A 23,368-nucleotide genomic window follows, 5' to 3' on the forward strand; every position below is an offset into this window, starting at 1 on the left:
TACCCTTCTGAGCTACAGGGCCAGACTCTGTGCCGGAGGCAGGGCCACTGTCGCTTCCCCCGGGTAAGCTGTCCCCCCCAACAGTACTCAAACAGGAGTACCTGTTGTTAAGGGGCACAGCCGCCGGGGTACTCCCCATCACCTTCCTTTTCCCCTTCCCCCTCCTAACCGTGACCCACTTGTCTGCCTCCCGTGGCCCCGGCGTGACCACCTGCCTTCCACTCCTCTCTATCACCTCCTCACTCTCCCTGACCAGACGAAGGTCATCGAGCTGCAGCTCCAGTTCCGTAACGCGGTCCCTTAGGAGCTGCATCTCGATGCACTTGGCGCAGATGTAGACGTCCGGGAGGCTTGGAGACTCCAGGGCCTCCCACATCCGACACCGAGAACAGCAAACTGCCCTCACAGTCATAATGCCCCTCTCCTCAAATAGCAACAGAAAATGAATGTCAAACCTTCCTCGCCTCACCCGCTTCCGCCTAAGCCCGGTGAGCCGAAGCCCTTAAGTCTTCACTCTGCTCCCGGCTCACTCCGCCGCCCGCAAACTACGCTGCCCGCTCTATGAGGCTCTGTTCCTTTTAAATCTGCCGCGCTGCACTGCCCTACGTCACACGCCTGCGCAGTCCCGCCTCTCAGAAAGCCGTTGGAGAAAAAAAAATAACGAAAATTTCAAAAATCTCTTTTTCGGCACTCCCACTCAGACTCTCAGACTCCTTCTTCGAATCAAATCCGAAGCAGGATGTCTGCCCTTTTAAATCTGCCGCGCTGCACTGCCCGACGTCACACGCCTGCGCAGTCCCGCCTCTCAGAAAGCCGTTGGAGAAAAAAAAATAACGAAAATTTCAAAAATCTCTTTTTCGGCACTCCCACTCAGACTCTCAGACTCCTTCTTCGAGTAGTTAAGAAAGCTTATGAGGTGTTAGCTTTCATAAGTCGAGGGATAGAGTTTAAGAGTCACGATGTAATGATGCAGCTCTATAAAACTCTGGTTAGGCCACACTTGGAGTACTGTGTCCAGTTCTGGTCACCTCACTATAGAAAGGATGTGGAAGCATTGGAAAGGGTACAGAAGAGATTTACCAGGCTGCTGCCTGGTTTAGAAAGTATGCATTATGATCAGAGATTAAGGGAGCTAGGGCTCTACCCTTTGGAGAGAAGGAATATGAGAGGAGACATGATAGAGGTGTACAAGATAATAAGAGGAATAGATAGAGTGGATAGCCAGCGCCTCTTCTCCAGGGCACCACTGCTCAATACAAGAGGACATGGCTTTAAGGTAAGGGGTGGGAAGTTCAGGGGGGATATTAGAGGAAGGTTTTTTACTCAGAGAGTGGTTGGTGCGTGGAATGCACTGCCTGAGTCAGTGGTGGAGGCAGATACACTAGTGAAGTTTCAGAGACTACTAGACAGGTATATGGAGGAATTTAAGTTGGGGGCTATTATGGGAGGCAGAGTTTGAGGGTCGGCACAACATTGTGGGCCGAAGGGCCTATACTGTGCTATACTATTCTACATTCTTCTACAAACTAGAAGGTGATAGGTGAAGCCCCATCAGGGAGAAGGGAGCCAGGTGGGAGACAGGGTTGAAATGAGAAGCTGAAAGGTGATAGCTGTAAAAGAACAAAGCACTGAAAAAGAAGGAATATTATAGGAGAGGACAAGGGATCATTGGAGAAAGGGAGGGAGGAGAGGCACTAGAGGGAGTTGATTGTCCTCCCCACCATTGAGCACATGTACAGAAAGTGTTGCAAGGAAACAGCATCCATCACCAGGTATTCACACCACCCAAGTCTTGCTTTCTTCCTACTGCCCATCAGCAAGAAGGTTCAGGGGCCTCAGGACTCACACCATCAGGTTCAGGAAAAGTTATTACCACTCAACCATCAGGTTCTTGAACCAAAGGGGTGTCTTCATTCAACTTCACTCACCCCAGCACTGAACTGTTCTCAAAATCTATGGACTCACTTTCAAGGACTGCTCATCTTATCTTCTTGATATTTATTATCTATTTATTACTATTATTTCTTGCTTTTAGTATTTGCACAGTTTGTTGTCTTTTGCACATTAGTTGAACGCCCATGTTGGTGTGGTGTTTCATTTATGTTTATTATTCTATTATGGATTTGTTGAGTATGCCCAGAAGAAAATTAATCTCAGGGTTGTATATGGTGACATACATGTACTTTGGTAATAAATTTACTTTGAACCTTGACAGGCAGATGAGGAGAAGAGAAGAGGTAAGAGGGGAGCCAGAATGGGGAATGGAAAAAGAGAGAAGGAGGAGGGGGAGAAATTACTGGACGTTAGAGAAGTTGAAGTTCATGCCGTCGCGTTGGAGGCTACCCAGATGGAATATAAGGTGTTGCTGAGAATGGCCTCATCATGGCAGTAGAAGAGGCCACAGATCGACATATCAGAATGGGAGTGGGCATGGAATTAAAATAGTTGGCCACCATAGTATCCTGCTTTTGCAGACAAAGTGAAGTTACTCAAGACAGCGTTCTACAACGGGGCTCACCAATGTAGAAGAGGTTGTGCCTATTGCACTGGATTACTCCGACAGACTCACAGGTAGAGTGCTCCCTCATCTGAAAGGACTATTTGGGGCCCTGAATAGTGGTGAGGGAGGAGGTGAATGGGCAGGTGTAACATTTCTTCCACTTGCAGGGATAAGTGCCAGGAGGCAAATCAGTGAAGAGGGATGGATGGACAAGGGAATCATGGAGAGAGCAATCTCTACGGAAATTGGAGAATGTGGGGGGGCGGGGTGAGGTAACTATGTGTTTAGAAGTAGGATCCCATTGAAGATGCTGGAAGCTGCAGAAATTGATGTGCTTAATATGAAGAACAGAAAACAAAACACAACAAGCAACAAAACAACAACAGCAAAACAAGCTCCGTCCCTCCCTCCCACCTGCCCATGCAAACACATGGTCCTCCAACCCCAGAGCTGGCCATCTTTGGTCTCCAACAGTCTCATGGAGTCACAGATCAAGTTTTGACTTCCCCAGTAGACTTGCAGATCCAGGCTTCTGCAAACTTCTGGATTTCCAGTCTACCTCAGGCTTTGATCTTCAGTGTTAACTCCAGGACTCCCCATTGACGATGAATAAAGACCCTGGATGAGGATCCTGAAAATTAGGCCTCAAATGCTGGACTCTCCAATGACCAGCACCCCAATCATTAGGCCCCAAACTCCAGTCTCGCCAATTTGTGTACCTAGGGGACCACCGGCCCTCATGTCTCCTGTCCGCATGGAACTTCAATTCCAGAACATACCAGTGACACAATGCCCTTGTGGGTGGGCCTCCAGCCTTCATCCTCACTGGTCTGCTATCCAACTTCTGACCACAGATGACCCACTTAGCTGTCGTTAGCCTTCAAACACAGAGCAGAGGCCTAGAGTCTGGTCTGACCTCTCTATTACCCACACCTCTGATCTGAAACTCTAACTTGGCCCCTATATAATCTCTCTATAACCTCCCTATATAAACCGAAGGGTTTTCAACCTGAAGAATTAACTCCATTTCTCTTTCACAGATGCTACTGGACCCTTTGACTGTTTCCAGCATTTTCTGTTTTTTTTTATATATTTGAGAAGTCAAAATCAAAATTAAAACCAAGCATTTACATGAAAGTTGAGAATGTATGGTGAATGTGATAGCTCAGGTCAAGTAAGAAAGTTTAGTAATACAAATATCTAAACATGAGGAATTCTGCAGATGCTGGAAATCTAAAGCGACACACATAAAATGCTGGAGGAACTCAGCAGGTCAGGTAGCATCTATGGAAATGAATAAACTGTCATTGTTTTGGCCCGAGACCCTTCTTCAGGACTGGAAAGGAAGAGGGAAGATGCCAGAATAAAACAGTGGGGCAAGGAGAAGGAGGATAGCTAGGTGATAGCTGGATAGCCAGATGGATAGAAAAAGTAAAGGGCTAGAGAGGAAGTAATCTGATGGGTGAGGAGAGTGGACCAGAGGAGAAAGTGACGGAGGGGAGGGGATCCAGGGGAAAGTGATCGGCAGGTGAGAAGGAAGAGGCCAGACTGGGGCTGAGAAGAAGTGGGGGGTGGGGTGGAAAAATTTTTTTTACAGGAAGGAGAAATCAATATTCATGTCATCATGTTGGAAGTTACCCAGACAGAATACAAGGTGTTGTTCCTCCATCCTGAAAGTGGCCTCATTGTGGCACTAGAGAAGGTCACGGACTGACATATTGGGATGGAAATGGGAATGGAAATTAAATGGTTTAGCCACCAGGAAGTTCTGCTTACCAGTGCAGATGAGTCCACATTGGGAGTACTGGATACAATGGACCACCAAGCAGATTTGCAGGTGAAGTGTTGCCTCATATGGAACAAATGTTTGGGGCCCTGAAGGGAGGAGATGAATGGTCAGGTGTAGCATTTTGCCACTTGCAGGGATAAGTGCTGGGAGGGGCGAATAGACAAGGGAAACATGGAGGGAGCGATCTCTGTGGAAAGAGAGGATGAGATAAAGATGTTTGGTAGTAGGATCCCTTTGGAGATGGTGAATGTTGCAGAAAATGATACCCTTTGGAGATGAAGGAACTTATCTGCATCTCCTCCATTTCCCAAACATCCATACCTACTCCATCTTCCAGCTGCCCTAACGGTGATGGAGTTCCCCTTGTCCTTATCTACCACCTCATGAGCCTCTGCATCCAACACATCATTATCAGCAACTTTCTGCCATCTCCAATGGGATCCTACCACCTCCCCCCTTAAAGAAATGGGAGGTAAAGGTATATTGTTACCTCCCCCTCTCTTTCCACTTTCCACACTAACTAACAAGATTTACTTAGTGATATTTGCCATGCTTTGTGATTTCTACTACGTAGAAAGACAAAGGGAATTTATGTACGTTACTCTTCAGGCTGTCTGCCATCATAGCTTGCAGATATATTACTGTTTGTTCACCTATGCTGGACCTAAGCCTGAGAATTTCCTATCCAACAGAATTGTGGGTGGATCTTTACCGCAAGATCAGCTGCAGTTCATATTACTGGATTGTGACCATCTTTAAAGACGGGCCATAAATGCTGGGTTTATCATGTCTCTATAAAGAATACAAAAAGGTTATTGGTAATAATTTTTTCAAGAGACCAAGTACTATTTAACAATGGCTGAAATGAAACAAAATTAATAAATTTAAAGTCACCAGGAAGGGAAGAGAGCAAATGAGGGTCAGTAGGAACTCTTGTCAATGGAGGTTCTGAGAATTTTCCCCATTGGAGTTACAATGAGAAATTGAGGATAAAGATTGAATCTAGATTTAGTCTCACCTTTAGGTAGTGTTTGAGGGTTGCTATTTTTGGGTTAAGAAGAAGAAGCTATGTTTCCTTTCTTTTAGCCAAATTTTTGTGATAAATTGGTTAACTTTTCCTCAAGGTCCTTATTGTTAAATTTAGTGCTTAGTGTAAATGCAAGCTTCGGTCCAATTGCTCCCCTGTCACAAGACTTCAATGTGGAGAACAAATGTGATCTTGCAGTTGGCTTCAACACCACTGGACTAAGTAGGAAAAATATCAACTTGAGTTCCTGTATCTGAGTGCAATCTAGTAAGTCATGTCAGAAACTGAGGTGGAGTTTTGAAATTTGGAGAGGATACGATCAGATTATATAGTGCTGACCATTGTCAATATGCATTGTCTATGCTCGTATAGGAAGAATGATCATTTGTCCAGATTGACCAGAGAGTACCTGGTGGACTAGAACCATCCCAGGGAAGAAGTCATCACTTAAAATGAGATAACTGAAAGGATCTTGCTGTTCAGAGTTTGCTATCCAGAACCCCTGCTTGTAGTTGCTAAGCTTATTGGAGCTATATGCAGAGTAATTTTACTGGCCCATCTCTACATCTTTAAGTTGGAATAGCAACTGGTTTGAACACAAGCAGCAGCTTGTCTTTAGGCAATGCAGTGTGGACACCCTGCTCCAGAATGATCCCAGCTGAAACAAAGTTGGGAGTGGACTTCTGGCTTCCAACCAAGCTATTTTTGATTTTTGATAAATTTAAACTTCTCCAACTGTGAAAAATAATAAAAATAAATAATTACAATTATCTTTAAAAAATAAACCATTTAAAACTGATTTAAACCACTTAATATTATATACAACAATAAACTAATGCAAAATATTTTTTTAAACATGACACGTCTTACCTTTTCCACCACATATTTGTTCTGTAGTCCTTAATGAAATTAACAAGATGTTGGATCTTTTGCTATGTTATACCTGGATAATGCTGAGGAATACCAACAGGTCTGGAGCCCCCTCAGTTAGACTCCTTGAGAAAACCAGTGGCAAGGTGAAATGATAGGCTAAAGGCAGCACTCTTTCCATTAGTATGGGTTGACTGCCTGATTCCGTTCAGAACATTAGTCAAAGATAGAATGATTTAGCCCAAATGGAACAGAAGTTCCTTTTTATTTAGGTATTGTTTTTTATTTAGACATATAACATGGTAATAGGCCCTCTTGGGCCAATGAATCCATGCAGTCCAATTGCTCACATGTGACCAGTTAACCTACTAATTCATATGTCTTTGAGATGTGGGAGGAGACAGGAGTATCCAGAGGAAAGGCACGTGATCGCTCAGAGGACTTACAAACTCCTTCCTCACTCTAAATGCTGAAGGGTCATATGTGAAATGTCAGCTGCTCATCATTTTAGGAAAAGGAGGATCAGATGGTGCAAATATGTGGAATAATTGAATAATTGTGGAATTTGCCAGCAGTCCTTCATTCTGTCATTTTTATTATTTATTCAATGTAATTGGTTTCATTTTAGACCATATTCAAAGTCATTTTCAGCATGATATTTTTAAATTAAAATATCTCTGCTGTCCCTGATTTGAATTGGATATTTTATTGCATAATATTCTTATAAATGATTAAAATAATGGAAAACGTAAGGTGACCCCCCCCCCACGAAACCGTGCATTTTTATGCTAAATATTATTGTAAGGATGTGCACTTAAGTGTTTATCAATTTACCTCACTTTCAATAATCATTTTCCTGGATTTTAAAATTGTTTCAGCCCAGACAACTCACAGAATATGAGTTGGTAGGTATTTTTAAGATCTATAAATTAGTCAACAAAACTGATTAATAAGCTAATATAGTTTTGTATGATATAATGAAATTTCACCGATATACACACAAAATATTTCAGTGTATGTATATATACACATTCTCTAATGAACGAATTATCCCTTGGAATGACTTTCAAAAATATAGCAGTTTCCAATCATCATCAAAAAAGATGTTGCTTCTGAATGTTATCTTTTTTGGCCTCATTTTCACTTAATGAATGGAATTTAACACTGATGAAAACTAAAATGCAGCTTTTTTGTTTAAACATATGCTGAAGAAGAAAAACAACCTCTTGTGTCTCTCCTCTGCTAAAGGCATTGATTGCTCTTGAAATTGTTGTACAGCATCTGTTACTCTCCAGTACTTCAGCCAGTGAACCATTATACATTTGCCAGCTTTGACAATATGTACCAGAATGCTATTGCCATTGAGGAACATGGACCCAAACCTGATATTGCCTTCGTGCGGTTTCCAAACAAGATTACTTCCTTCAATGGCAGTTAGGAAAATCTCATTATTTTTACCTCTGCAATCACATGCTTTGATCGTACCAGCAACTGCACTGATAATCTTAACTTTAGAAATCAACTCCATAAGCTTTTCAAACATCTAAGGTAAGGTACTAGATTGAGACTAAGGAGGCAATTGCTAAGGCGTGAAGGGCTTTGCAATGTCTGTGACTTCCAGAATAAACCTGGAGTAAGAGATTACTTTGAAAGCTGATAATTTGGTGGTGCTTTAGAAAGTGGCTGATGATCTGGGCTAAGAAGCTGTGTAGGGAGCTGATATTGAGCTGAAGACATATGAGATCAGCAGTTGACCCTGGGATTATTTATTTCAGAAAAAAGAGGGGATGTAGAAGATACTTGTGAAGTGTTCAAGATCCCTGAGATAAATGGAGCTCTGTAGTAAATTAGTGATTGCAAGAACTTTGCAATTAGGGATGCAGCTTGAAGAGAGCTGATGGAGAGTCAGTTTAACCATATAACCATATAACAATTACAAATTCAATTACATTAAAAACTAGACAATGATGTCTGGATAGTTAGTGTAAAATAATAATTGGGAACTGTATTAGAATTACAGATAAAAAAACTACTAAGTACTAGTTTTGAGACTAGTCAATTGAATTGTGAAACATTTCCAGTCATGTATTCCTTTTCATCTGAAGTACTTCATTAAGCACCGTACAAGAATGGTTTGCATTATGATAAAATTAAAATCATGTTATGATTTCCAGTCTAGATGACTGCAAGGTATTTGTCTATTTAGATTAGATACAGTTGAAATTTGTTTTAAAGCGTAAATGTACCAGATAATTGAAGATATCCTATCGTGTAGAAAGCTATACAATATTTATACAAGCAAGGACAACTTGAAAGACAACTAATTTGATAACAGAAATCCCTTTGTTGGAAAAGAAAACTTGGTGTTCACTGGTAAAAATTTAAGTAAGTTGTTGAGGATATATGTTAAACAAACACATTCGATAGATACTGTGGAATGGAATTTTATCTTTACAATAATCTCACTTGCTCATTTGCTTTAGAACCAAGTTATGTTCATTCATTTGAAATCAAATTGCAGAAACTAAAGGTCAAAGAATATGATTCATTGTTCAGTTTTCATCCATAATTTGATAAAATTGGAAAAACAAATCTGTGCTATGTTATGAAGAAATGCAGGGGCAGAGTATGAATTTTAATTCCGAGTGCCTCATTTATTAGACCCATGGCAGAATGCAGCATTGTAAATGAAACTAGGAATTGACATTTAACTATGTCTCTGACTTTTAAGTGGGAAATGGGTGTGGAGCAACTGTCAGCAAATATTCAAACCTCAGACAAGTCAGTAGAAAAGGAACCCAGGAGAGATATGGTGGTAATCATTGACAGGAGAAACTTAAATTTTCCTTTTGTTTTATCCAGTTCCTTGAATAACTATAATAAACCTGACTTCAATAGTGTCTTTTGCTACCAATCCACTTCCAATATTAGTGTGGAAAGTCACTGAGTCTTCATTCAAAGTTAAACGTACAGCTCTAGTCTGTACATTTAAAGGAAACCTTTGCAGTTTAAAGCAATTGCTAATGCTGCCTACTCAGAGCACTCGGTTAAAATGAAGGATGGAATGATCCATTCAAGACAGTAATTCATCTGGCCAATTTAAAGATCTACTGTATAGGACCTGCTAAGTTTGGTCTGACTTCATACTAAATATTTATTACACTTTAATCAGAATTTCACTGTCCGCAATTGTCGCCTTCAATTGCTACTTCCCAGAATCTTTTCTAAGCAAGGAGCGAGGAGGACCCAGCCTAGCCTGACTCCAGGTGACAGGTCAGAAGAGGTCTTGGTTTGTGAATCTTTGCTTTTACAGCTAGCAAAGCCCTGACCCTAGTTTTGACTCTGTCAAAGTCTTAATGTTTCTGAATACCTTTGCTGTTGAGACATCTAAATTTAAAATAAAAACTTAAATTATTAATAGTTTTCTTTTAAACCAGCTAGAATGGTTTTTGGTAATAACTCTGTATCTCCCTCTGCAAATGGATCCTTGACTTCCCCTTCAGGAGATCACAGTCAGTAATAACATCTCGTCCCCTCCAGGCAGCATCCATGGGGAAGAATAAAGAGCCAATCTTTCAGCCTGAGACCCTTCATCGGGACAATATGCAGTATGTTTACAATAAAAATAAATGGGCTGGACTGATATATAGATAGGTTACACAGTAGCCTAGGTAGTAGAGATGCTGCCCCAAAGCTCCAGTGACCTGGGTTCGATCCTGATTTCCAGTGCTGTCCGTGTGGCGTTAGCACGTTCTCCTTGTGACTACGTGGGCGTCCCCTACTGCTCCAGTTTCCTCCCACATCACAAAGACGTGTTGGTCAGTAGTTAATTGACTGCCCTATAACAACTAGGCGGGCAACAGGAGAATTAGAGGGAATAGGTGTGGTGGGAGCAGCAAAGCAAGGGTTAAAATGGTGTTCTGACAGAACAGTGTGCAGGCACTGTACCGTCTGAAGCGGAACCAAACCTTTGAGAGCTGGTCTGCCCCTTTGTTCAGCCTTTTCTGAGTGTGGAGTTTCAGTAAGGTAAGGGTCTTTTTAGAACAGAGATGATGAGGTGTTTCTTTAGATAGAAGCTGCTGCTGGATCTGTGGAATCCGTTGCCACAGATGTCTGTGGAAGCCAAGTCACTGGGTATATTTAAAGTGAAGCTTGATAGGTTCCTGATTAGTAAGGGTGTCAAGAGTTATGGGGCGAAGGTAGGACATTTGAGTTGAAAGGGATAATAAATCAGCCATGGTGGAATGGCAGAGCAGACTCAATGGGGCAAATAGCTTAATTCTGCTCCTGTGACTTATGGTCTCATCAACCTGTGAACATTAGCTCATTATTCCTCTTTTGCACTATCAATCTATCTATCTATCTATCTATTCAACTATTTCTCTATCTATTGTAAATTATAATAATTGTTATGTATTGCACAGTAGTCCTGCTACAAATTTCATGATATACAGTATGTCAGTAATCATTAATCTGACTCTAATTCTGATCATTTTTACAATCTACCCATAATTGAAAAAAGAACTAGCTTGCTACTTGTCTTCCAAACAGCCAGACAATCTACACTTGAATTTAGGGGCTGTCATGTCCTGCTCTGTATCGACCATGGTATAGTATTCACGAACAGCCTGGAGAATGGGCACACTGATCTAATTGCTTAGGAAACCCAGCAACATCTGATCCTGCCATTGGAATCAACCATGCGAGCCTAGGATGGAGCAGACATGGGAAATAATCAACTGCGCTTGATCCCTGGTAGTTTTTTAATTGTTCACACAGGAATCACAAAATTTATGCTGAGAAATCTGGGCCATTATTTTCCCTTCATTTCTGAAATTGATATTGAGATAACATTTCTGAATAATGCCTGTTTTGTAAGAGAGTTAACAAACTGAAAGACTAGTGTTAATTGTATGTATGGTTTACAGTTATGGAGCAATAACTCTGTCATTGTAGCATTTTAATGGGAAAAGTAGTGTCATGCTCTAATGGTCAGAGTTGCAGTGTGTGAGTACATTAGCATTCAGGTCCACCTAAATTTTATCTGCTAAGTTTGTTGAAAGGTCAATATTTGAAATATGAATTCTGGGCATCTATGTTTAAACAGCAATAATATCTGAAAGTTCCAGTCCTTTCATTGCACAGCTATACTATGTACTAATGCTATGTTTTCTTTAAGTTGCAGTCTGTTTCTATGACAAATAAACTGGAGGTTTATGTTTGGATTGAAAATCATGCGAGCAGCAATTAAAAGATCCTTTCTCTTTTGACAGAAGATGGATGAAGAAAATGAGGCCAACTTGTTGGCTGCTCTAACGGAGACACTAGACAGCATCCCAATAGATGAAGATGGACTGCCATCATTTGATGCACTGACAGATGGGGATGTGACCAGTGTCAATGCTCCTAGCCCTCCTTCAACGCCTGACGGCACCCCTCCAACTCTGGAGGCTGAAGAGCCGTCTCTAGTAAGAATCCTTCCTACTGTTTAGCAAGAATTGGATGAGCCTCTGGCTTCTCGCTGCATGGGTATGATGTAGTCAAAATAAGGTTTGGATTTTTAAATTATGCCCACAAGGAAAATGAACGTAATGAATGCCTCAAAAATATAAGTTTAAGAAGATATGCTGCATTTTAAAAACAGGTTATATAGTAACTTGAGTACATTATTACAAAAGGCTTCTATATATCCACACATGTAAGTATGTTTCTCTCATTCACAATTTGCTATCAATTATTTCTGAAATGATTAAAAACAACGCAGCATAGAATCTTGCAACTGGAGTAATTTGAATGACTCATGATTGGATGAAAAATTGTTTACACAAAGAGACCACATATTTCATGCCTTGTTTAAATTTTCCACCTATTTGATTGTATTTTTCCAGTTGAAGAAGCTTTTGCTGGCTCCTGCTAATTCCCAGTTTATCTACAATGAATGCAATGGAGGCAGCTCACACATTCATGCGACCAGTAATAACAGGATTATATCAAGCCCTGCTGTTGTCAAGGTACATATTAATGGTGTAATCAGTAATCTTTGTCCAGGTCAGAAAGAAATATTTTATTCTTTAAAGAATGAGAGTGATTGCAATATAAACTAATGAACTTCATATTCTGCAATGATTGAAAATCCTGATGAATTATTGACTTTTATTTCAATAAAAACTTGTGGATTACTGACTTTAATTGTACATGAAAGAAAAAATCAGTAAGAGCATATATAATAATAGGAATGACTAAAATTATTACACTTGGCATACACTTTCAGATTGGACTGCCTTGTATTGTATTTCGGAATATTGACTCTGTCATAGCATGTCAAGTGCATTGTAGCTATGGGGCTGAAGAACATTAGGCAAGGCTGTTCCACTATTGCAGAAATGTATTGTCTAGGCATATAATGTCTACAAAGAAGACAAATTCAATCTATCATATTCCTGCCCCATCAGTCTAACTTTTACCATCAGCAAGGTAAGGTTATTTACCATCAGTCCATCAGTGGTGGCAAATTTCACCAATATCTTCTCACAAGTGAAAATCAAAAGAAACCACAGTAGCTGTAAATTGGTAGGATAAACAAAATATGCTAGAAATACTCAGCAGGTCAGGCAACATCAGGATCCTTTCATCAAAAATGAGAAAGAAGGAAGATGCTCTTGGGTGTTAAATTTTCTACACAAATAGATCAAAAGTTATCACCCTGGAGGGAATAGCACACCTTGTCTTTCCACAAAGCCTTTTCAACATTTATAAACATCATTCAGAAGTATTATACAGGTAATATAGTTCATTTGCAATTGCAAATCCAGTGACATTCAAGATAATATGAACATTGGTTTCTCTAACTTTTCCCCCCTTCCCTCTTCTTTCCTTTTCCATTCCCCATTCTGTCTCCCCTCTCACCCCTTCTCTTCACCTGACTATTACCTCCCTCTGGTGTCCCTCTTCTTTCCCATTCTGCCATGGTGCATTCTCCTCAACTATCAGATTCCTCCTTCTTCAGCCCTTTACCTTTTCCACCAATCACCTCCCTTGGTGTCTCTTCCTTCCCTTTCTGCCATGGTCCACTCTCCTGTACTGTCAGATTCCTCGTTCCCTTTCTGCTACAGTCCACTCTCCACTCCTAATAGATTCCTGCTTCTGCAGTCCTTTACCTTTTCCACCTGTTACCTCTCAGCTTCTTACTTCATCTCCCCTCCCCCATCCACCCGCCTTCCCCTAACCTGGCTTCATCTATCACATTCCAGCTTATACTCCTTCCCGTCCTCCACCCACTCATCCTGGCTTCTTTCCCCTACTTTTCCAATACCGATGAAGGGCTTTGGTCTGAAACGTTGACTCTTTATTCCTCTCCGTAGTTGCTGCCTGATCTGCTGTGTTCCTCCAGCACTTTGTGTGTGCTTTTCAGAATATTACCTGTTTCATTAGAAGAGTCCTATGCCCCTGCTGTTTCTCTCCAGTGCTGCAAGTTATTCTCATAGGGGCCTATCCAATGTCCGTTTCAAGGCCTGATTGATTCTGTTTGCACCATTTTTACAAGCAATAAATTCCGGCACACAATTACTTCTGCATGAAAATAATTGTCTCTCCTCCTTCTTGTAATCTTTTGGTCAAAAATTTAAAAATTGCCCTCTGGTCCCTGAAACATCCATTAAAGGAACAGTTATCCTCCATCTACCATGTCTAAACCATTCATGTTCCTGTTTCATGTTCATGTTTAACATAATATTATTATGTTAAAGCAGAGCAGTATGGCTGTTGCTCAAAATTGTGGGAAAATGATGCATGGATTTTGAAGTTCGTTTCCCTTCTTGAACCAATAGCCACACTTTAACCCAAGGCCAGCACTCACAAAATGATTAAAATTTTCTGTGATCTCATTGAATTAATAATATCCCATATCTGGCCTAGTTATTTAGTATAATCAGTTTTTACTTTTTTTGCCTTGCTGTGATAGTGTATATGCTTATTATCTGCTGAATTGCTATTCATGGATCCCTCGCCGGTAAGTATGGCCTGAGGTCATATTAAAAAAAATTTGAGACAGCCCAAAAGAGTGGGCACATGTAAAGATGTATTCTCCTCCACATGACTTTGTTTTACAAATAAATACAAAGCCAACAGAAGAATTATAACATTCTGCCTCCTCCCCGCTGCCAGCTTCTTTTCCTTCCAATCTCCATCTCCAGTTGTTGGTGCAGAAGAAACCAGCTGACCCCACACAAGGCACCACTATTCAAGGAAAATATTGAGTGCCACGTTATTTCCACTTGCAATGGTGCAGTGTTCAAGATTACTCTATCAAGCATATGATAGTATTACTTCTTGTATTGTTACATTAACTTACTGTGTACTTACAGATTTTAATGTGTTTTCTGAGTGGCGGGTGAAGATGTGGAGTTTATAGAAAGCAAACATTATACTAGCAACCTATTAACAGTTGATCTATTGATTAAGATTTAACAGTGCAAATTGTTTCCTTCTGCCTTTAAAAGGTGGAGCAAACTTCAAGTCTAAAGGCAAGGAATATTTGCCATCAGCAGAAATCACAGGCCCAGCGTCGCCGATGCACAGAACTGCTCAAATATTTGACTGCTAATGATAACCCTCCTCAGTCTCGAATAAATGAGCACAAAATTAGTAGTAAAGACAAAAGCATCTCTAAAAAGAAGACACAGTTGCAATCCCAGCAATCATATAACCTGCAAGGTAAGAAGAAAGCCTACAATAAAATCATCATCATAAATTTGTGTTTTTATGCATATTTTTCTGGGTTTTGTGGTGTCAGTGTCAGCTTCTTACTTCAATGGGAGTCAAACCACAAATCTCTACATCTGCTGGTATAAGCATCTGGATCCTTAAATCATCCAAAGCCATGAGGTTCAAAACCCAGCAGGAGAAACTAAAATTAAGTTATTATTAAATTAATTTGAACTAGGAGAAGAATAGCCAATGATATCCTGGAAACTTCTGGAATGCTGTAAAGGACAATTTGGTTCATTAATATAATTCAGAAAAGAAAATCTGAGATACTTTCCTGGTCTAGCCTGTATGTGACCCCAGACAAATTATGATGAATTACATTGATGCTAAGTTCTCTAGACAACTGCCAATTAGTTGGAGAGTATATACTAACACATTATAGACTTCTGCATCTGTACCCTACAGCTTATGAGTGTATAATGATCCTGACGTATCTAACTTCCTGTCACATCAGTAACCCAGCACAGAGTCCCAGGGTGACTCTTAGTGAAGAACTGAGCCAAGCGGAAAGATTTTCATATGACACTCTCACCAACAATGATGGAACAGTGACTAAGTCCTTAGTTTTAGAAAAATTTTTGAGGATAATAGATAATCAGGAAAACAGGGAGGATCACTTTCTTCCACCCTAAGCTTGTACAGGTAGATGTAGCGATCTCATAGTGTAATGCTATGAGATCTCTTTCATTCACCTCAGAACATTATTGGCGTGAATATTGCCTGTAAAGTAAGGAAAGCTTTTTTTTAATCAAAATTCTCTAACACAGGGAGCCCTCAGAACCTGCAGTGGTGCTTCCCTCTTGTTAAAGGTTTTCAAGCAAGATTTTCAGCTGCTGTGTATTTCTATCATTTTCTGATTATATAGAGTAAACACAATTTTTTTTGTTTAATCCTGTTGGTTACAAGAATTTTTTTTGCTGTTATTTAATCAGGAAAGGAAATGTAAAATACCATGTATTTAAGGTTATTAATGATTCATTTAGCTTTGTTTTCAATTTTGACAGCAAGACCAACAACTCTTTCTCTGCCCTTGACACCAGAATCATCAACGTAAGTGTTTCAAAATAATATCGGACTGCTCATATTTGGAAGAGCAATGCATTTGATACTTTTTTAACTGCAAAAATATTAAGCAACTGAAAGGAATAAAACACCTTTTTTAGTGATCCAAAAGGTTCCCCATTTGAAACCAAGACCATTGAACGTACGTTGAGTGTGCAACTTTCTGGTACTGCTGGTAAGGCTCCTTTTTTGCTTCACTTTATATTATCAATTAATTCTTCATTAAAGTTGAATTAATGATTCAGTAACAGGAATACATTTTCCAGAAATAGTGTTGTTTTCTTGGTATATTCTCCAGAGTGTTTTATGATAGATCTTAGTAAGCTAACTTTTACTGAGGAGTTCTCATTATTGATTTTTCCCTATACAAATTAGCATATGAGCGCCTTAACTATTAAAGGTATTCAGCAGCCACTCGATTTGACAGGACATCTGAGAAGACATAAATGCAGAATAAAATGAGTCTGCTGGGGAAATAGTGTTATACAACTCAGAAAGAGGCAATTTACCCCAGTGAGTTCATGCCATCCATCAAGCACCCTTTCGCACTAATCCCATGTTTTGCTAACAACTTGCTACACACATTTACCTCAAAAGCAAAAATAAATGACCCAGTTCCAATATGTTTCTAATATTCCAAAATGCTTTACAACTGCAAATGCTTATTTGGACTACAAATTCATCTCTATAATGCCAACTGATGCTTTTGCTTTGCGATGTTGAAAATTGTATTAATGATTCTTTTTTACACATAATTGTGAATGTCTTAGCAATCTGTTGCTAATATCACATGCTCATTTTTAGTGAGTTTTTTTTATTCTTGGTAGCATTATTTGCCTTGTTCACGCTTACCCAAAGGATATCAATATTAGTGCACTACCCAAAACTGGTCATCAGCAAAATTTTTGTCCATTTTGGTCAAGAGGTAACAAGTCATTGTAGGAAAACCAATTTGTTTCTAATGCTAGAGACTCAAAACAATGTCATTGAAATGAAGAATCACTCTGAACCTCTACTCATTGACAGACTACTGCATATCACACTATAAACTCATGGGTTAATTCACAAGTTAATTCTAACTCATGTATCTTCAGTTACTCCTCTGTAGATAAAATTACTTCTCTTTATGGATGAACTACACTTAAAATTAAGCTTTCTTTCCACCTTCAACAACTTTTTTACAAAAGAGAATTTCTAAGTATTTGTCTGAAAACTTTTTTTTGTTGTTTAGCATGGAGGTGAAATCTAGGCCTCTGCAAAACATGTAGTTGCTATGGCGATCATCACCCTACATTTTAACTGCCCAGAAAAGTATGCAGGAAATGACCAAAGTCTAGAGAGGCTACTCTTTCAGTAAAACAGTCACTTATGAAATCTGTGACATCCTTAGATGTTCAGTATCCAAGAGAGCTTCACAATCAATGTCAAACTTATCATTACACTCAGAGTTCTAGCCTTAGGATCATTACAGGCTGCTGCTGATGATTCGTGCTTCATCTTACTGTTTGCTGCCAATTTAGAGAGGTCACCTACATTTCTTACAGAATTTGCAAAGTTATCTTCAATTTTTGTGGACTTCCCTAAAATACAGGCACCCAAGACTGTATTCATATGATGATCTTCTTTGTAGAGACCTTGGTAGCAACTTCTTGTAGACACATATGATTGTGGTTGTGGAAAGTCTTTCTGAATTTTTAGCATATAGAACATCTATCCTCCAAGTAATGTTTTAATGTCTCTGTTTGGATCTAAGAGCACTCTTCCCTTCCCTCTGCTGAAAGTGTGGCAGCCATTCCCGAAGCAGTGGCAATGTTACTGTGGATGGAGAAGTGCTGGCTACTGAGATCTCAGCTACAAGATTAAGTGCTGGTGGCTGGGTGGCAATGCAATGAGTAGCTCAAACTAAAAGTGAGAGAGCATTTTGTCATGCTAGGAAACATGACAATGCTGTTGAATGAACCTTTCAGTAGAGGCCTGTGATCTTTATGGTATTTTAAAACAGTATTAGAGCATCACATGATGCTGCTTTGCTGTCAGTGAAAAGTAAAAAGAAAATTTTAAGCTATTGGGCCTACATCCATCTGGTAAACATAACCTATTATTACCCCAGTTTTTCCTCATGCAAATGCTCATTAAATCAATAATAAAGGCATACACTGCACATTATATTTTACACAATACCTGGTAATTCAATGTTTATTATATGCTTTTGTTATTGTACTTTTCATAATTACCATAAGTAATTCAATATTCATAAGTGTTGATAGCCACCAGCCTACCAGCCATCAAGAAAGATACATAAAGCAAGGTGCCAGAAAAAAGCCAGTAACATCATAAAGGATCCCACTCACCTTGCTCCTGGACTGTTTACCCACTCCCATCAGGGAGGAGGCTATGTAGCATCCATGCTGGGTTCATCAGACTCAAAAACAGTTACTTATCTCAAGCAGTAAGGCACCTCCACTCACCACACCACCCCCTCCCCACCATTACTTTATCATTTCCTGACAGAGTTACCTTATGTACAGATACTCCTGTGCCTAGCATCCCTTTATGTGCATACAATCAATCTACGTATTCAAGCTATCTCATATAGTTATACTTATTGTGGGTTTTCCTTTTATTACTGTGCTCTTTATCTTATTGTGTTTTTTTGTGCTGCTTTGGATCCGGAGTAACAATTATTTCATTCTCCTTTACACTTGTGTACTGGAAATGACATTAAACAATCTTCAACCTTGAATCTTGGAATGCTGTTGGAGAGGAAGAAGCAGTCAGCATTTCAGGCTGAAGCACTTCCTCCGGACTCATGGAAGGTCTCAGCTCGAAATGTTGAATATTTATTCCTCTCCATAGCTGCCGCCTGACCTATTGAGTTTCTCCAGCATTTTGTGTGTGTTGCTCTGGGTTTCCAGCATCAAAAGAATCTCTTGTGTTTATTAATTCAACATTTCCATTTCACTGAAGTATTATAGAGCATGGTGTAAACTGAAGATTCAATAAGGAGCAGTGGAATGCAGTATTTATTTCTTTCACTGCTATAACTCATTCACAGTTTTCTCATTTGTGAGTTATATTCTCTTTTCTCAAACATTTCATGAAACATAACTGTGTGTTTGCAGTGACTGTATAAGATTTGTGCTTTGATCAGTTAAAGCACTTTTCATAACCACTTTTAAGAGTTGAAAAATTGGATTTAAAATGCTTCCTTTATGCTACATTACACCCAATTTATGCAATGGGATCCATAATTTGAATACTTTGAATAGGAATTCAAGTCTATTTGGGTCGTATAATAGAAATGCTTAACCTCTATATGGATGATCTATAATGAACATCATGCTCTTTCATGCCTTTTGCACTATTGTATCTTATACCTAAAAGAAAATTTCTGTGTTAGTAATGTGATTAGTTTTAGTGTGTGCTTTGTGAATGTTTGTTTACAATGCTGGAAGCATTGCAGAGTCCCTGGTCTGACAATTAGGCAGACCATAATGTGTCTGATCTTATTGACTCAAAGCAATTGAAATAAAATCAAAGTAATGGTAGAAGGTGAAAGTAATGGATGGGGGATTGGCTAAAGGATAATAAACTGAAAGTAGCAATGAGTTTTCTAGTTGGAAGACCTAGCAATAGGGTCTTTTGGAATTAGTACTGTTTCAGTAGTTTAAAGTTTTTTTTAATAACTTTGATGGATGGAAAAGGTGGTGTGTTGGGACCAGAGATGAGAGTGGGTTCGGTTCTGCCCACTGCTCTGTGATGTTTTCCTGGCTCTGCGCTGAACTGAGTCTAATGCTGTGGCCTGCTTTGTCTGCTCCCGGCTTTGTGTCTGTGGACTCACTTTCATTCTGAATGCTATTTGCCTACTTTCATTGTTTGATGATTTGTTTTTTTCTCTCTCTCTGCAAATTGGGTGTTTTACTGTCTTTTTTATGGGTTCTTTTGGGTTTGTTTGCTTTGTGGCTGCCTGTAAGGAGACGAATCTCAAGTTTGTATAATGTATACATACTTTGGTAATAAAGATACTTTGAACTTTAGGATGTAAGCAGGTAAAGAGCAATGCATCAGTGTTTGTTAATAATACAAAATAAACTTGGAAAGTAACAGTGGGGAGGATGCAAAACCCTGCAGTAAAATGTGCTGTTGTACTACAGTAAAATAGAAGTTAGTGTTAAGCAGAGAACTGATTTGATTATAATGTGAAAAGCTGTATAGCATTTTGAATGATCGGATGTCATTAGAATTTGGTGTACAGAGCGAACGTGGTGTGCTACCGTATGAGATGTAAAACATTAATTGTGCAGGTAGAGCAGGCAATTACAAATACTAATGGTAAAATGGCTTTTATTTCCAGGCTGTTCAAGTCAACAAATCAAAAAGCCTTGGTACATAACGTGGATGCAGTAGACGCAACAGTGACATTAATCATTGTGCAATGCATATTTGACCGAATGGGTACCCAATTGGACCATGCATGTATAACATTGAAGCAATGGGAACCATGAGCAGGAAAGCACAGAGAGACGTAATCCCATCTGTGTGCAATTTCCTACCTTGCGCCTTTATTGGGGAGTTATTTACAGAGGAAACAGATGGGGTCAGTTCAGCTGCAGTAATGGGCCTGATCTTGAATTATCATTCAGCTGAAGCCTTTTACATTATTTTTACTTGACACCCAGCACACCAATTGTCTCCTCAGGAATCTGCCTCTGCCACCACAACACCCCCAAAGATCAGCAAAGTGGTTGGGTGCGTATTCCATTGTCCTCCTCAGCAGTCTTCATGCCATTTCATCCCACTGTCCATTATTCCCATCGTTTGAACAGTGGAGCACTTTGAAAGCTCCAGCTACCCTTGAAGGATATGCTGCATAGTTCATATTACATGCAAATTCTGAATTAAAATGAACATAACTACACACAAGTTAGCAAGTTGAACTACCTATGCATACGATGCTCTTCATAATGAGTGTTGATGAAAATAATTCTGTGGCAATAGCAGAAGAAATAATGTGGATTTCCTCCATGCTGCTATTTCAGTATGTTTTTCAGGTATCTTAATTTCTAAATCCTGGATGTTTCAGGCTGTAAGATAAGGATCAAAAATTATTCTCAAATACACGGGATACTGTAGCAGTTGAGAATTAGACTGCTTCTAAATTAAGATTCCACTGAAGACTGGGTTTACCACCTACACATTGCTCATTTAGCATTGGCATTCACAACCAATTTTCTACTCTACAGTATTATAGAGGCATGTTACAACACTGGAAAGAGCTAATTAAAATTAAAATCTGTCAGGGAAGTTGAAGATGAGTTTAAATGAGAGAAAAAACAATTTACAAATATAAATATGAATTAAATTAAAATTAGAAATAGAAAAATATATATTTTTTTAAATAGTGAATTCCAGTTAATTGGGACACATCAGGACCAGTATATTTTGGCTCAATTAAGCAGTTTGCCCAATTAGCCGAAATTTCATGGAAATAGTAAAAAATACAAACTACTGTTTAACTGAGTAGCAAATTATGTATTTAAAAGAAATACTGAACAAATTAGAACACAAGCAATATTACTATAGTACTATGAAACTGTGTATTAGTTCCTAATAGTTATTAATGGAGGAATTCACACAGTGTGTGCTGTCGTGTACTTCTTGATTGACTGTAAATTAGCAACATCTGTGCAGAAAATACCTTCATTGCCTTCTTACATGAAGTCATGTCAAAAATCACTGCTTTTAATTCGGCGTTAGTCAGTCCAAATGAGTAACATAACACAAGCATATGACGCTATTGAAAAATTGTTCATTCTAAGCACTGAGTAGTGTCTAATGGCCGCAAAAATGCACACAGCTGATGCTAGTTTGAAACTGTTGCACGCTCCAGATCCTCATTTTCATTGTAACATTCAAGATGATTGTTGATACCTTCAAATTCCTCATAGTCCCTAACTTGTTGAAGTACTGAAATAATTTTATTTTGACTCCTGGCTGCTTCTCACATCTCTAAGCCTGAGTGCTTTAAAACGCAGTGAGCAAAACAGTTTTGAATTGCCTTGCTGCTTATTTCTCACCAACTATCAGTGACAAAAATTACTGCTTTTTGAACACAAACATACACAACTGACTCCATTTAAAAACAGTTTGCTCTAAGTACAGTGTAGTGGCTAATGGTCACACAAGCGCACATGACTGATGCTAGCTAGAAACAGTTTAGCAATGGTCTCCTGTCCCAATTAAGTGGCAAAGTGTTCCAAATCATTGAACGAAATCCCAGCAATTTTCTCGATTAGTTTTTGTTTTTTAAGACTTGTCCCAAACAAGCAGCTGTTTTGATTAAATAATGGCCGAAATAACTGCAATCCAGTATATTTAATAATAGAAATTTTCTTCATGAATCATGTATACATGGAGTAATCTTTCAGGTACAGTGTGGAGGTGCAAATCTTGGAATAATTTAAGAAGCAGCAGGATAAAGCATTGAGATTCCTTGTGGATGAATGGCAGTTTGCTAATGCTCCCATCTTCCAATTACTGTAAGCTAATTGTCACACTGCCCATTCTTAACTCATTAGCATATTTATATGATAATGAATACTTATCAGCACATTATGCAACTAAATAAGATATACCTTTCAATTCTTTAGTACATTGGTGATTTACATTATTAATGATCATAACATTTACATTGGTGATTGAAAGTATCTTCTGTTTTTAGTTAATATAGGCCTTTTCACATTCTATATCTAACTAATTTTTGTTTACATTTAAAATTCAGTACTCACATCATTCCTAGATCTTTAAAAAAAAGGACCTAACCACATTTAAGCTAAAAAGAAATCCCTGTGAGATAACATTACAATATTAACAGGGCTATCTCTAGTGTATTATACAAGGGTGACTTGATTGCTACGATGGACAAGAAGTGAGAAGAATAAAGAGAAAAGAAAGAATGGAGCAGTGGGACACTGAAAAAAGAAATGAATGAGAAAAAGGCATTAAAACAGGTGTGAAGAAAAAATGAAAGAGAGAAATGTATGAGTGGAGTAGAGAATGATAAACTACTGTCACTAATTAAAAAAGATACTTTGAGAACCACAGTATGGGCGGAAACTTTCACTCTTGCTCACCAATGTTATATACGTCACTAGGAATGCTGGAGTTCAAATCTTTTGCAACAACGAATGCTAACGTTCTGAATATCAGAGGAATTACAACTCTACTCACAAATAAAAACATAAAATGCTGGGCCTGACAGCATCTGTGGAATGCAAAACAAAAGTAATGTTTCAAATTGATGATCTCCATTTAGACATCAACATCTGTGAATAAGCAAAGATGAATCAGAATC

General features: G+C 39.0%; 1 protein-coding gene across 6 annotated transcripts in view; it reads left to right on the forward strand.

Annotated features, from left to right (window-relative positions):
* Positions 1–23,368, forward strand: part of ppargc1a (peroxisome proliferator-activated receptor gamma, coactivator 1 alpha) — a 587,416-nt gene that overhangs the window by 518,359 nt on the left and 45,689 nt on the right. For 3 of the 6 annotated variants that reach the window (XM_063043362.1, XM_063043366.1, XM_063043364.1), the window contains exons 3-7: positions 11,460–11,654; positions 12,075–12,197; positions 14,685–14,898; positions 15,957–16,002; positions 16,116–16,189. In XM_063043362.1, coding sequence (XP_062899432.1) covers positions 11,460–11,654; positions 12,075–12,197; positions 14,685–14,898; positions 15,957–16,002; positions 16,116–16,189 — 652 coding nt within the window. Of the gene's footprint in view, positions 1–11,459; positions 11,716–12,074; positions 12,198–14,684; positions 14,899–15,956; positions 16,003–16,115; positions 16,190–23,368 lie in introns of those variants that run through there. The other 3 variants (XM_063043363.1, XM_063043365.1, XM_063043367.1) reach the window with 2 other exon arrangements.

This window comes from Mobula hypostoma, chromosome 3 (genome assembly GCF_963921235.1).
Source record: "Mobula hypostoma chromosome 3, sMobHyp1.1, whole genome shotgun sequence".
Lineage (NCBI taxonomy): Eukaryota > Metazoa > Chordata > Chondrichthyes > Myliobatiformes > Myliobatidae > Mobula > Mobula hypostoma.